Here is a 16,700-nt window from a genome sequence, read left to right as displayed (position 1 = left end):
TCCGCCACTAGAAAAAGGTTCAGAAGCACTGATCTATATTACACTCAAGTTCTACGAAAATATTTAAAAAATTGCATTTTAGTTAGAATTTATTTGGTGATGCATTTTTTGATAGATACAAATTAATCTTCTTTAGAGTTTTTTAACTTTGCATAGCAAAAGCTTTTTGTTGGTTTGGAAAACTGCGGCCAGCTAAAGGTTGTAGGGTGAAAATTTTTGAAACTTTTATTTGATTTTAAGAGGTTTAAACTGGAAAGCAAAAAAAGGTCTCATGTACAATTTACGAAAAGTTTGAAACTTCTATTAAATATTTCGGGTGTATTATGAAAGAAAAAACTAGAACTACAACTGTGGCCTGCGAATGTTTTATTTTAGAAATTCAGCCGGCGACCGCTAAGTGCCTGCCGAGTGCCGATACCTTGTTTAAAGTAAAGTTAAGGTCATAAGAACACTTATGTACAAACCTGTGGTTTGAAACACATAAAAAAGTTTAAAAAACAATACTTTTTTTATCTTCAAGTTGTTTGTTGAGCAACAAAAAAGCGCTCATAATGTTTAGTTTTAGAAACTGGTGCATGAAAAGGACTTTCGGTTATCGACCGAGTCACATCTTTTAAATGCCTTTTAATGTCTTATCCAGGACGTAAAGTACATTTTATAGAAAAAAATGTTGTTTAAAGCCATGTAAAAGTTGTTTTAGCTGCACATGAATATGACAGTAGATTTAGGTGCACTTAGTTAAAATGTTGTATTATTTGCATTCATAAAAACTTGTATTGATAATAATTAAAATGATTAAAAAATGGCTTAAATACCATTTTAGAGCATATTTTTGTAATATTTAGTCAAGAAACATAAAGAAAAGTAATTTTTTTTTATAAAAAACTAAAAGTTAATTTGTTGTTTTTCTTCTGATGCCAAGATACACAGAGTCACAGCCTAAGCTGAATGCTTAGTAAACCGTCTTACAATTTGATGAAGTTTTATAGAGCGAAAATGATAATTCTACTAACCTTAGTAAATAGTTTACATAAATGCTAACTAATGTTCAAAGTACAATCTGTTTGTACAGAGGGGATGAACCTAAAAATTACTACTTACAACATGACATGACAACAATTGCAAAATGCAGAGTCAACTAAAATAATACAATAACAAACAACTCAAACTCAACCTAGTATATATCATCCTTTTTCTTAGCTACTATATCAACGACTAGAAGTGTAAAAAATTGAATAAGCTGTTTTTTTTATAGTTTAAAAAACAACTAATAATTATATGAAAAAGTTGTTTAGTTAAAAACTTTAACTTTTGATTATCAAAACTTCTTTACATTATAAACAATGCTTACAAAATATATGACTGTATTCAAATATTTTTTAATAAAACAACATCAAACTATATGATTAATATCATATTTGACATAATTATAAGCTTGAAAAGTTTTTTTTTTTAACTACACAGTTTTCTGGTAGAATAACAGTAAACTGTAAAATGACAGTTCTGAATTTTTTGGATCAACTTAACCAAGTTAATTAAAATTAAAGTGTGCCAGTATTTAAGCCTTAAATAGTACATTTACAAGCTTTCATTACTATAAATGCAGTAATTTTTCCAAACAAAACTTTTTAAATTTATGTTAAAAAAAATAGTTTTTGTTGTAACAGCATAATTACTGAAAAAGTTGGCCCAGTTTAATATGTACCAATATTCAGGTGTCAATATACAAGTTTTTACTGCTATATATGCAGAAACTTTGCTAATTGAAACTTTTTGTTTCAACCAATACTATCCTTATATAAGAAGACTATCAAAACTGTAGTTGAGCTCTAAAGATGGTCCATGTTGTTTAAAAACAAAAAATAATATGAAATCATTTTGCATAAAATGTAAGATATTTTTTTAGATAACTTGTTTTTAAATTAGTTTATGACTTAAAGTCACTGGTCTTAATTTTGAGTTACACTTAATAAAAAAAAACAGTTTTTTATTATGAATTTGTTTGGAAACTTAGAACTTGAGTAGAAATCTGTCTTCTCTCAGGTTTAACCAAACAACTCAATTTAAAAAAAATTATATCTCTTTTTAAAAATAAATTTTAACAAATATAAAATAGACTGTAATATGTTAATTGTATTAAAAGTTAGACAAAAAATTCAAAAAAATAATTACTTGAAAACTGTTAGAATGTATATTTTGATGAAGTCTTATTTTTCTGTTTTAAGCCCATCTTGTTTTTTACAAGCTGATCTTACTTTATAATCTTTAATCTTAGCTATCTGACATTTTTAACTGCTTAACAATATTCAAAATAATTTTCGAGCAAAGATTAGTGAGCTGAATAGGTCATTATGGAAGGCACAAACCAAAAATACAAATAAAGACTATTTAACTAAATATATGTATCTTTTATTTAATTTCAAAACTAATTTTCTTCAAATTTTTACTTTAAGTCCATTATGAATATTTGAATATATTGGTTCCTTTGTTTTTAAATTTTGAAAAACAAAAGTTTTATTAAAAAAAGCACTTATTTTTTTGAACTCTTCTACTTTTTTTTCAATAATATTTTTAATAATCCAACATTTAAAGTCTATTAAAATATATAAAACCAATTCCTGACAATTTGAGAACTCTAGTTCAAAAAGTGAAGGTGAAGATAAATCTGTAGATAATTTTTAAATTTCTGAGGAAATGCCAACAAACAATTTCAGAAAATATTTACAAAAACTATTATGGGCATAGGGGGGGGGGGGGGGGTAAACACCCTTTTTTGGTTTTTGATCTTATTTTATATAGTTTTTATCAAGCTACAAGATGCTTTTTACAGATTTAAAAAATTCAAAATATTTTTTGAGATATAGCCGGTCAAAGTCAGGGGCAACAATATGATTCTTATGGGAGGCGCAAACTAAAACAGCAAATAACTAGAAATCACTAAAAATCTATCTCCTCCTACGTTTTTTGAGATAACTACCTCAAATTTTCAGGAAATGTTCCTTGCAGTATTTAGAAAATTCTGTCGGAACAGAATTTTAAAAAATTAAAAAATTAAAATTTTATAACAAGAAAACAAAAAAAAAACTGTTTTTTTTGTTTATTTTTTATATAAAAATTTTATTTTTAATTTTTTACATAATTCCTTCCAACAGAATTTTCTAAATATATCAAGGAACATTTCCTGAAAATTTGAGGTAGTTATCTCAAAAAACGTAGGAGAAGATAGATTTTTAGTAAAATAGTCTATTTTTGCCGTTTTAGTTTGCGCCTCCCATAAGGATCCTATTGTTGCCTCCGACTTTGACCGGCTATATCTCAAAAAATATTTTGAATTTTTAAAATCTGTAAAAAGCATCTTGTAGCTTAGTAAAAACTATATAAAATAAGATCAAAAACCAAAAAAGGGTGTTTACCCCCCCTATGCCCTTATGTCTCAAAAAATAAATAAAGTTTCTAAATTGTTTAAAAATGACTTGTAATTTTCAGTTAAAGCTTTCATATAAGAGCCAATGTTAATTTAAAAAAAATGTTGGACACCCTCTAGCTTAAATTTAATCTTTCAAAATAGAACCTATAACTTTATTCGTTTTTGATGCCATCTTATAAGCAAAATACTAAATACAAAATACATTTGAAAACAGTAAAAAAAAACTATTGCTCAGTCCAAAACTTGTAGATAAAAAAAAAGGTATTAAAATGTTTTTAACCTATGAAGTTTAAGCACTATTATCAATAACTAATATTTTGTTTAAAATTACCATATTATATATATATATATATATATATATATATATAATATTAATTAATTTTGAATTTAACTTTTTTTGAATTTTGAAATTTGTATTTTGAATTTAAGTGGCTGATGATCAAAGCTTTATGAAAAATTAAAGCTTTGTGAAACATATGTTCCAGAATTTTTTAAATCGCCATTTGAATAAATTATTTAAAAGCCCTTCAAGTGGGCTCAGTTGAAAGTGTTTACGTTTAAACATTAACCTTATTTTATATATATATATATATATATATATATTGCTATCTTACTTTACATAATATGAATTTAAAAAAAATTATTTGTGTGTGAAAAATATAAAAAGTTCTTAGGTTAGAAATATTTTTAAATTTAAAATAAGTTAAAATAAGATTTAATTGTTAACCAACATAATTGTTACAAAATGAAGTAGTTAAACTGTTAAAATTCTTCAATACATATGAGAAGTATTAGAATCTAGAACTATTTATAAACTAAATATAATAATGACTTTAGTATTGTATGAATTTTGAGAATTTTTAGAATTTAAAATGTTAAATGTCCATGAAATTTTTTATTCATTTTGTTAAAACTGGACTTGAATTTTGTCAAAATGTTTATTTTTAAATATGACCAAGGAGAATGAAGTATGAACTTCAAAACTTCCTCAACAACTTTACCAATTTACATTATAAACCTTTTTCTGTATAAACATCTGTTTTTTCAACCATTTAGCATCATTTATAGTAGTATTTTTTTCCTAATAAAACACTTGAACAAATAAAATTTTTGTTAAATTAATTGATAAGTTAATGTGATTTTCTGTGTTACATAGTAAAAACCAACAATCATAAGCCTATTTTAGAATAAAAATGTTTTGTATAATAAACATAGGGTTATTTGTTCTATATTACAGATAGAATTAATTTATTTCTTATCATAATTGTTTTTTATTTCTTTACATAATATTGCTTTTTATGTACATATTTAAAGTTAAATTTAGAATTTTTAAATGTGTTATAAAAAAATAATTTTTCAAAAAATTTTTCTAATGAACTTTAAATTCATATTACTATATATCATTACAATATTGCAGGTACTTGTGTAGTTAGGTCACTGTGCCTTTCAACAGTAAAACATGAAAGGTTCTTTAATGAGATACAACAAAACACTCTGCACATGCATTAAAAATAGTTTTAAAAGTATTTCTGCTGGTAAAAATTTTTCCACTGAAGCTCCTAAAATAACAACCCATCACAGTATAGTTCCAAGAAGCAAAGATGAAAGATGGAATGGTGAGTTAATATGATTTAATATAATAACCTATAAGTGTTTTTTTAAAGCACTTAACATTTAGATACACAAAAAAGGTTTATCAGCTATTTAAAGATTCTGTTTTAGTTACAAGTTAGCTCTTTTGGCACATGTATTTTTTATCATATATTTATAATCAAAAAAACATATCTACCAAAATGTTTAGTAGTTTTTTGTTTCAGAGTACAACCTAGTAACACAAAAGATTAGAGCTTTTTATAAACAGCATTCTATTAGTTTTAAAGATACATATGAATGTTTTTCAACTTGCATTCATTAATGATTGTTTTATGTCAATCCTTCTAATTTTAATATTACAATACAATTTTTAGGGATGTATTAGTTTATAAATTTTAATTATATACATATATATATATATATATATAATTAGAGTTAAGTTATTTAACTTGATAAATCAAATCTTTCACACTGAGCCCACCTTAAGGGCTTTATATATATAAATTAATACTGATAAAGTTTTTGTTAATTCATAAAAAAAAGTTGATTTAATACATCTAAGTTTAACATATTTCAAGTTTTTTTCAATTTCTTGAACAAATATTATTGTTCATAAATAAATGAAAGTAAGTACAGTAGAACTTAACTCATTTTTAACTCAACTCAAACTTGTAAAGTCAGTTTTAACACTTTAAGCTTTAATGTTCATTTATGTTATTTAAATATAACTTCTGTTAATTTAGTTTAAAAAAAAGTTGTACTTTCCTTAGAAAATGCTAAAGATAAAATTTATCTGCTTTTCTAGCTTGTCTTTAACTTATTTGATTTATTTCAAAAATAGTTAATGAAAGTTTTTAATTAAAATTGTGCTAATAAAAACTTAAAGAAGATATTCCTCTTAAATGTTTCAAAAATCTTATCTCAACAATTAATTTTTTTCAATTATCTGAAGGCTGAAGGTTTGTCAATTAAAATATTTTTATACAGATGTTGACATGGAAAGATATGAGGATGAGGCTGATGTCGTGATTGTCGGTGGAGGACCTGCCGGCTTGTCTTGTGCCATCAGGCTCAAGCAGCTTGCTATTGAACAAGACAGGGAGCTCAGAGTGTGCTTGTTTGAAAAAGCACCTGATATAGGTAAGTAATAAAACTTCTGTGTTTTTAGCATATTTTATTATGTTAAAAATTTTTAGGGTTGATTGTAAATGTTTAAATTTTTAGTTTATTTTCACCAATTGTTGAGATTATGATTACCTGGTTTTTACAGAGTAATTTAAATGTTTGGTAAATATTTATTAAAATATTTTTTATTCTTTAAATTTATATTGAAAGTCAAAAAACACTATTATTATTTTTAACTCTACTTATGTTTTTTCATAGAAACAAATTTTTGTAAAGATTTTTGATAAACACTATGTCAACAGTTTCTTACTGTAAAATTAATGATAAAAAAAAAATTATTAGTTTGTACTTTGAAAAATACCTAGAATTATTATTAACATGTTTAAAATTTACTGTATATTGGGAAGCGTATTGTCCTTAAAGTTTAACTTTTTCGGAAATTAAAAACATATATATTATTATAGCAAAAATAACACTATATTCTATTTACTAATAGAACTAGCAATAAATTTAATCCAGTTAACTTTTTATTGAGTTAAGGTTTTAAAGACACAAAGAGTATTAGTTTTAGTTCAGCAGTGACTTTATTTATTTTATTTTTTTCTAAAGGTTTAAAATTAATTGAGTTCATTACAACCATCTTTACGTATTAGTAAAAATTTACTATGACAAAAAAGCATAAATATTTTTAAATCAAATCAAACCTAAGCTGCATCTAAAAACTACTAGCAAAAACTAAACTACCTTTCAAAAGTAGTTTCATTAGCTAAGCCTAATACTATTGTTTTCTTAAATATAAATTTTTAAAATGAGTTTAGCACAAGACTGGACTCTGCTAAAAGTTCTAATTTCAAGTTATAAGAATGAAACCAGGGTCAAAGTCTGTTGTTATATTTTTAGTCTAGTGCAATTTTTGTATTGGTTAAAAATAGCGATGTACCGGAACCACAATTTTGAGTCCGGCCGGACCTGGACTGTTTTTTCAAATTAGGATCCGGCCGGATCCGGATAGTTTTTTTAAGTTAGAATCTGGCTGGAACTGGATCCGGATTTTTTTTTAAATTGAGTTTCGGCTGGAACCGGATCCGGTTTTTTTTTTTCATATCAAGATCCGGCTGGATCCGGATATCAGACAAAAATGGCAATATCCGACCGGATCCGTTCAATGAACCCTTTATCATTTACTATTGAAAACGGCTTGTTTTCAATAGCAATCATATTGATGATTTTCTCATTAACCCTAATTGTTTTTGGATCATCTTTGCTTCAAGGCTTGAAGTTTTTAAAATCATTCATGGTTGATTGCTACATAGCAGCGAGCTTTATTTTTTTTTGGAGCTGAAGGCGAACCAGTGCTGCTTCCTACCTTTTCTGCTGAAGTTTTTTTCGCTGCTGTGTAAGTCACATTGTGCTTAGCAGATAAATGTCTATGTAAAGGAGTAATACTATATCTTTTAAGATTATTACCCCTTTTGATTTTGTTGGTGCAAATTGTGCAAACAGCAATAGCATCATCTTCTGAGCTAACAGTAAAATAACCAAACACAAATGACATAATTAATAATAAGCTTAGATAAAAATGAACACTGTGAATAATAATATTAAATGTATGCATTAATTTTAATTTCTATATTTTAAATTTTGTCTTTTGTACAAGTCATGAAAATAAGTTTAAAATCTAGTAAAAAATCTTAATTTAATTAAATTAATCACACTATATTTTAAACACATTTCAATCTTTTCAACGAAATATTAAAAGTTTGTTTTTGATAAAATACTTTTCTGTATGCCCTTTTTTACTAACTAGATATGAATCGGCCGTATCTCTGTTAGGATCCGGCTGAAACCTTTTTTAAAATCAAGGTCCGGCCGAAATCGGATCCGGATCTTTTTTAAAATCGAGCTCCGGCCGGATCCGGATATCAGACAAAAATGGCAATATCCGGCCGGATCCGGACCCGGATAGTGAGTCCGGTACATCACTAGTTAAAAATAGCTTAGCTATGCAGACTGTATCTATTTTGTTATTAATTATGTAAATCAGTATAAATTTTAGAAGCATCAGAAACAATTATGTAGTAAGTCTTACTTTTACAAGGATGTAAAATATGTTTTTTTAGGTACTCACACATTATCTGGAGCATGTCTTGAACCAAGAGCTTTGAATGAGTTGATTCCAGACTGGAAAGATAGAGATTCACCTCTTAAAACACCAGTAAAACATGACAATTTCGCTCTACTCACCGAAAAAATGAGAATACCTATTCCCATTCTGAAAGGTTTTTAAATAATTAATTTTTCAAATGTACTTTTGTAAATATAAACTTTGTGTATAAAAAAATATAAGTAAAATAAAATTTTTGTTGAAGTGTAAAGAGAAAACACATACAATTCTAACTGTTAACTAGTTTGCTTGTGAAACTTTTTTGTTGTTATGTACTTATGAATACTAAAGTAATAAAAAATAGATTTTTTCATAAAATATCATCAAAAGTAAATTATAGTGTTAATTTTATTATAGTTTGAATGATAATTAGTACACATTTTTTACAAAATTTTATTATGATTTTTTTAAATGCCATTTACAGCTTGTTCTTTAAAATTAATGCGCTGATTGTCAACAAAAACAACTTAATTTTTGTTAGTTAATTACAAAAAAATCTACACTTAATTTATAATCAACGTAGTATTAAAAAATTAAATGTATTCTTTTTAAGCTAAAAACGGTTTACTTTTATGTTTTTACAATTAAAAATGTTTTTTAAACTTATGAAGTAAAACAAATTAAGAAGAAACTTAACTAAAATCTAGAAATTAAGTGAAGTATAACTTACAAACAGTTTGTTTTTAATATTTCGTGAAAATTATAGACCTCCTTTACTGGTTTTAATAAAAAAATCATTTACACTATAGAGCACATCGATAGGTAACTCTATTTTAAAAGCACATTGATGTTAATCTTAGACTAAGTTTTACTACTTTATATATGTAAAACACAGGTTTTCTGTTTAGAAGTTAAGTGCAAAAGGTCCAATATTTTTTACAAAGTTTCTTATACAAACCAGTCAATCTCCTTGAAAACTTAAAACTTAAGAAAGAATCTATTATATTTTTCATCATATTTTTTAAGACCTCACATTTAAGGAGGTGTAGTAGTTAGATTTTTTTTATATCGGAAATTAAAAAATATTACAACAAAAAAAAATCTTTTGTTTAGTTTAAAAAAAAATCCATCAAACAAATTTTTATAAATGTTATAAATATTAAACTGAGAAAGTTTTGAAAAGTTCCACAAAGATTTTAGGAGGTTAGATTTTTAGAGAAGTAGTGTTCCATCACCTTTTTAGTTTGCACTTTTAAAGGAAAACAATCAAACTCTCAAAGTTTGATCTCCTATATATAAAAGATTGTTTTGAATTTTAACAAACAGTAAAGTAAAACTGGTACCTTAGTTATTTATGTAAAAATAAAGACTAAAAACTCGGTGCCTTAACCCACTATACCTTTACCCATCTTATCTAAGTCAACATAAGCTTATATATCTTTACAATCTACCATTTTCAATTTTGGCAAAACCGCAGTTACAAATTTAACATAAATTTGTAAGGTTTTCCGATGCACAACGAAGGAAACTACATCGTGAGACTGGGAAACTTTGTCAAGTGGCTCGGAGAACAGGCAGAAGAGCTGGAAGTTGAGGTAGTTTTATTATTAAAAACATTTAATTGTCATGTTTTTTTTAATTATTGTGTTTGTAGATCTACCCGGGATTTGCGTGCACCGAAGTGTTGTATCATGAAGACGGCAGTGTGAAGGGAATTGCCACTCATGATGTTGGAATTCACAAAGACGGTTCTCCAAAGGTTTTATTTACTATGACTCTTTTAGTTTAATGTAAAAAATATATTTGTAGTATTTTTAAATTACTTAGACAATTACTTAAACTTTACATAAGAAAATTACTTATTTAAAACTTCATTTGTAGTAACATTTGTTTGCAATAAACAATACAACTGGTATAAAATGCTTGAAATAAACAAACAGCTCTTCTGGTTGTAATATTATCTTTTTTCAGTTATCTACACATAATTTTCATAATGTGTATCATTTGTGCACTTAAATTTATGCTGATCTTTTATTGTTAAAAAAATCCTAATTGATACTTTATAGGACTCATTCGAACGTGGTATGGAGTTTCACGCGAAAATGACCATATTTTCTGAAGGGTGCCACGGCGCGCTGGCCAAAGGTTTGTACAGCAATGAAAAGTTCGGGTTGAGAGACAATTGCTTGCCTCAAACGTACGCACTCGGAATTAAGGTCAGTGGTGTATTTTATAGCTAGCTATAGTTAATTTTTTTTATTGTAATTTTGAAATACCGAACGTTAAGTTTTTTTTTACTTCCTATACTTTTTTAATCAAAGTACTAGCTGATTGGTCGTTAGTGTGCACCACAATATTTTTAAAGTTTTTTAATTTCATACGACATGAAATTAAACCTATTCTATTGTAATCTTAAATATTGCCAACGTTCATCTAAAACTAGTTTTATTTAGTAGTTTGCAAACTGCCATAAATGATAACTTTTTTTTTTATCAATTTTCAACTAACAACATCAGGAACTGTGGAGTGTTGACGAGTCTAAATGGAACCCGGGTCAGATAGACCACACGGTAGGGTGGCCGCTGGACAGAAATACTTACGGTGGCTCCTTCATCTACCATCTCGACGAGGGAGAACCTCTTGTGGCTGCCGGCTTCGTTGTGAGTGTTTAATTGTGTATAATATAATAATGTGTATAATAAAATAATCGCGATTTTATTAAATTTTTTAGCCATGGGCACTTCTTACTTACCATGTTGTTTGATATTTCCTGAGTATTTATGTAAAGTGCATGAAAAAAAACTTTGCAACAAAATAGTATCAAATTAAGCAAACAAAAAACCAAGCTGCATTAACTAACAACCATGTCAACCGCAGACGGCGCTGGATTACTCCAACCCGTACATCAGCCCGTTCAAGGAGTTCCAGAGGTTCAAGCAGCACCCGTCGGTGAGGCCGCTGTTCGAAGGGGGCGAGCGGATCGGGTACGGGGCGAGAGCGCTGAACGAGGGAGGGATTCAGAACATACCCAAGCTCGCCTTCCCCGGCGGGTGCATCATCGGTGAGGACTTGAAATTAAATTTGTTTGTTTTATTTGGATCTGCAAATAGAATATATTTGTAAGCGATTAAACGCTGGTGTTTGGTTGAATGGTTTTTACTTTTTTGACAAGAAAGTTAACGCCTCTGAATAGAACCTGTTTTAGTTGATTTTAGAAATAAATATTTAGTCTTACGAGGTAAGTGTTTTAAATATAGACGTTCTAAACTACGAGTTTTAACCGTTTTGTTTAAAAAGTAAATATAATTTAAACAATTACCAGCATTTAATTATTTGAGAGTTGTGTGGTTGAATCACTTAGAAAATATAAAGAAAGCATATAAAATCATATCCTTAGTGTTAATTATGATTATTATAATTTATTTTCAGGTTGCAGCGCTGGTTTCATGAACGTGCCCAAGATCAAAGGAACCCATACCGCCATGAAGAGTGGAATGGTTTGCGCTGAAAGCGTGTATGAGGCCATCACCGATGAAAGCAGAGAAAGCGAAACTGAAGGTAGTAAAAAGTTATAAGCTGTTTCAAGTAATAAGTGTTTTGAAAATAGTTTAAATTAACCTTTTTTGCTGTTCACAAAGTTTATTTTTAATGCACACACGACAAGTTGGAAGAAAAACACCGTCATTGTGTTGTTTAGAAGTTTATTTAAAATTACTTTGAATTAATTGATGCTCAGACAATTGTTGAAGTAGTGCACTATCATCTTCATTAAAAACACTAAAAAATTTAAGATTTTATTCGTAGGAATTTTGAAATAATACCATAGGCTAGAGATGGGTAATGTATGATCCGCAACGTATTTTTAGGTTAAAAACGATTTGTTAAGAAACATACAAAATCATAATTTTTTGTAGCTTAAAATGTGCTTCTAATACAGTTTTAGTTAGATAAGTTCTTCTTAAATGGTTATTCAATTCTCTTTTACTTTTATAGAGTGTTTCTTTATTTTTATAGTTTTACATTTAAAATTTACATGTGTGCTTAGACGTTTTTGAACAAGTCTGAACCTCAAAAAAGTTTTTGTCAAGTCTTGCTGCAGACCAAAAATGTTGCCCAACTCTACTATGTACGTTAATAAGACATATTAGAATTTACAGTTTTAAAAAGTTCAATTAAATTATGATAAATATTAACTTGTTTATTTTTTTTATCATTATTATAGAAAAGCATTAACTTTTTTAAAACTTCTCTGAAAATTAACAAAAATTTTGATTTAGTCCTTTTTTGATCAAAGTCTTTTAAAATTTTTATCAAGTTATACTTTCTATACTCAATAAAGTTTTTAATAAGTTTTTGCAATTCTATGAATTTAGTAAAAATGTGTTTTTTGTAGATTACTCAAAGAATAAACAAATATTTTAGGTGAAAATATTTTATACCCTTTACGCTATAATAACCATGAAGAAAAATAAAATGTGGTATAATAGACCAAAACTTTTAATACTCTCTTTTATGCTCAAAGTTTAAAAGACAAAGGACATCTAAATTTACGCCTTTTCATAATAGTTTTCCGAAACTAGCTATTTCAATTGATTTTAATACTTATACACTTGAAAGGCATGCTGGTAGAAGAATACGAGACATCGCTGAAGTCGAGTTGGGTGTGGAGCGAACTTCACAGCGTCCGTAACGTCCGACCTTCCTTTCACACATGGCTGGGTTTGTACGGAGGACTCGCTTACACTGGACTGTTCTACATACTGTTGCGCGGCAAGGAACCGTGGACTTTCAAGCCCAAAAGTTAGTTTGTGCTGTTTTGTTAGAATGGTTTATATAGAAAGGATTTAAAACCAATAAAGCAGTTCAATTAAAGTTATCATTAAACTAACTTCATTCAACGAAATAGCCATTTCTTTTCAGTTAAACCTACAATGTTTTTTTTTACTCGATAAACTTTTATTCGATTAAAGACTGAACTGTAGTTATATCAGGTGTTTTTATGTGTTATGAACAATTTTTTCTTCGGAAAAAAATCACACGTGTTATTGTGTATTACTACTCATTACTTGATTAATCATTAACATTGCCGGTGTAAAAATTAGTTTTGTTTACAAGTTTGTTTGTAAGTGGTATTTTTGTATTTTTAAGTTACTTTTACTTAAAATTGTGTTTACAATTGTAAGTATTTTATAAGACAACAGCTTTATTTAAAATATATATGTCGTTTTTTTGATATGTATTTTTGCTAAAAGTATTTAAATGTGGTAAGCAAAACTGATTAAATAAAGCATTTAAACTAATTATTTTTTAATGAAAGTTACTAATTTTTTTAAAACACCTATTAGTATTTTTTTTCAAATTTAAAACAACTTTTGTTTTTTTTTCGAATTTTATTTTAAACATTCAATACAGCAGCTTTAGAATAAATACTAATTCACATAAATAAACAGTAAATCGTTTTAACAAATTTATTAAAAATACTACTATAAATACGAAACGAAATATTTCGCCGAAAAAACTTTAAATTCTCATTGATTCATTACAAATAAACTAACAACCAAGAGAGAAAGATCACGAGTGTTAAAAATTTTCATTATCAACTTTCACTAAAAGTGTTTAAAAATTACATTAATTCAAACAAATCCGTTATTAGCAAAATTAATAGCAAAAGTGCTATTGACAGAACAGCTTATTTTGATCAGTTTATCAAACACATAAAAACAATCACCTTCCAGAGAGAGATCACGAGTATTTGAAGCCGGCGTCGGAATCCAAGCAGATCGACTACCCGAAGCCCGACAACGAGGTTTCCTTCGACCTGCTGTCGTCCGTCGCGCTGTCGGGCACCAACCACGATCACGACCAGCCCGCCCACTTGACCCTTTTCAACGACAGCGTGCCGGTTGAGAGGAACTACAAGATTTTCGACGGACCCGAGCAGAGGTTCTGCCCAGCAGGTACGAGTTCGCGTTGTTTATGAATTGATGACTTTTTTGTATATCAGTTTTTAAAAGTTTAAGTAAAAAATTTTTTTTTAGTAAAAGTTTTCATCGTGTTATTTGTAGTCATGTTATATTATTCTTGCTTGCAAAGTTTTTTTTAAAGTTTTCTATGTAAAATTTGAACAGCTTTACAAACCCTTCTTAGATTAATATTTTAAAAAAAGTAAAGGTGTTTTTAATAACCCCAGCTTTTACAAATGACTTCATAAAATCCCCCAAATAAAAACCCAAAAAAATAAAGGTGTTTACGAGTACGTGCCGTTGGAGGGCGGCGAAGAGGGGGAGGTGAGGTTGCAGATCAACGCGCAGAACTGCGTCCACTGCAAGACTTGCGACATCAAGTGTCCCTCCCAGAACATCAACTGGGTGTGCCCCGAGGGGGGCGGCGGTCCAGCCTACAACGGCATGTAAGTTGCCATGGCAACCAACTACCCGGGTCACCACTTAATTTTTTTTTAGATAATTTGATAAGAAAGCTTGGTTTGCGATTTTTTCATTTGTAAGGGTATAAAAAGTGAGTTCAAAGATATTAAAGAAATCTTCTAATATGTTGCTTTTATGAAAACGTAAGCTTGAGTTTTCTAAATTTTATTAAAACTTTTACCCTTTTTTTTGACTTTTAAATATTCTTTTAATATATCTTAAGTATTTAGTTGTTTTCATTTCGGGTTCAAAACATTTAAATTTTTTAATACCCTGTAAATTTGTCACTTCTTTTGAGAACCGTGTCTTCAGAAGTTTTGGTACAATTTTTTTTTTTAAACAAAACGACTAAACAAAATACTGCAATAGTTTGAAGAAAGTTGTTGGTATACACAAGTTCAAACAGATTAATTTTAAATCGTAAGTAATAATTGATAGTTTTAAAAAAAATATTTTTAATTTAATCAGTAATTATTTCAATTTTTCAATACTTTTAGACACCTAATTTTGTGTAACATATTTTCAGCAGTTAATGTTATTATCGTTGACAAGTAATATTCATTTAAAGCTTTAAATTAGTTTTTTTTTAAACTAGTATAATTATTCAAAAGTTGTTACATTTAATTTTACAATTCTTAAATAATTTTAGGTAATGCGCACAGTCCTTAAAACAGTTATATTTGTTCTGTAACTATTGAAAAAATTTAACTATATATTTTTTTTAATAAAAATACACTAATGCAAGATTATTGTAAAATTTGAAATTGGTGATAAATATTAAAAAGTAACCCAGACTTATGAGTATTAGTTTATTCTTAATTTTTTATAATCTTATTTCGTTGAATAAAGTTCTGAGCATACGTATGTTGTTGTTACTTTTATGTTCTTTTAAATACAATAGAGTTATTTAATTTAATTTTAAATGTTTTGTAAAAGTAGGATTTTAAAATTTAACTTTAAGTTTGTTTGAATTTGTTTTTTGATAAAAAATGCATTCAAGATTTAAAACTTGTTGCATAACTGAAATATTTTATGAGTAAAAACTCTGAAAATTGTTTTCTTGTAAATTATCAAAACAAAAATAAATTTGTAATATTAACTTTTTAATAAAGAGGTTTGTTATATTTTTAAAGTAGACTTAGTTTTGAACAAAATTATTTTGAGTAATTAATTTATAAATAGATCCAACAACCACACGAAATATAGTTAAAAAAGAAAACATTATTGTATAGAGTGGGGATATACGTCCAAATATAGATAATAAGTATTAAATGGACTTCTTTTTTAGTCGGCGGATCATGTTTATCATAAAAAAGTTTTACGAGCCGGGCTTAATGAGAAGTTTAGTAGGCTAGATTGCGTGATTAAAAAAAGTATAGGAAAATAAATAAGATTTTTCTTAAAATTTAACTTTCAACTTAATTGCAATCTAATAAGCACCAATTTGTTTTAAAATGCAGAAATATTTAATACAAAAAGTTCTTATTTTCACAAGTTTTTCTGAAGCTAGAAATACGTATTTGCCAAAAATTATTTTGGCGGGCTGTACGTTGCCCACGTTTATTTATATTTAAAATGACTTAGATGTCTTTATAAATAATAAAAAAACAATCAGTTGTGTATAGCTTAAACTAATCTGCAACGCTTTAGTTTTAACAAAACAATAATTTTGAACTAAACTGTTATACACTTGAATTTTTCAATATTAAACGCAAAACAGTTTAAACAAAACTTTTTAATATATTAAGAACAGTTTTTTGAATAAAAGTAACTACTGTGGACTTGTTTAAGCTACGATCCTGTTGTGTAGTAAGATCTAAAGTGTGTTATACATGTACTTAAGACTAGGTTTACTGAAATCCTGGAAAAACTTTGAACTTGAAAGTTTAGGCTAAGTAAACTGGAATTTAAGAAATTTTGAAAAAAGCCTTGCATTTTGAACAAGATACCTGAAATTTTAGACTACTTTTATACAAAGAGTAACGAAATTTCGATTAATTACGAAAATTTATCGTGAAAATTTTTA

General features: G+C 27.6%; 1 protein-coding gene across 1 annotated transcript; it reads left to right on the top strand.

Moving 5' to 3' along the window:
* The first annotated feature begins 4,848 nt into the window (after positions 1-4,848).
* On the top strand, positions 4,849-15,523 carry LOC145844256 (electron transfer flavoprotein-ubiquinone oxidoreductase, mitochondrial-like). Its single transcript, XM_082951639.1, has 12 exons — positions 4,849-5,043; positions 6,008-6,160; positions 8,266-8,424; positions 9,753-9,844; positions 9,904-10,008; positions 10,316-10,465; positions 10,766-10,909; positions 11,127-11,310; positions 11,679-11,807; positions 12,867-13,049; positions 13,985-14,206; positions 14,493-15,523. The coding sequence occupies exons 1-12, from the start codon at positions 4,887-4,889 to the stop codon at positions 14,660-14,662; spliced, it is 1,848 nt and encodes a 615-aa protein (XP_082807765.1). The 5' UTR covers positions 4,849-4,886; the 3' UTR covers positions 14,663-15,523.
* The last annotated feature ends 1,177 nt before the right edge of the window (positions 15,524-16,700 follow it).

The sequence above is a fragment of the Thalia democratica genome, chromosome 1 (genome assembly GCF_965202585.1).
Source record: "Thalia democratica chromosome 1, ktThaDemo2.hap1.1, whole genome shotgun sequence".
NCBI classification, from domain to species: Eukaryota; Metazoa; Chordata; class Thaliacea; order Salpida; family Salpidae; genus Thalia; species Thalia democratica.
Note: the sequence above shows the minus strand (reverse complement) of the source record. Positions and strands in the feature narration are given on the sequence as shown.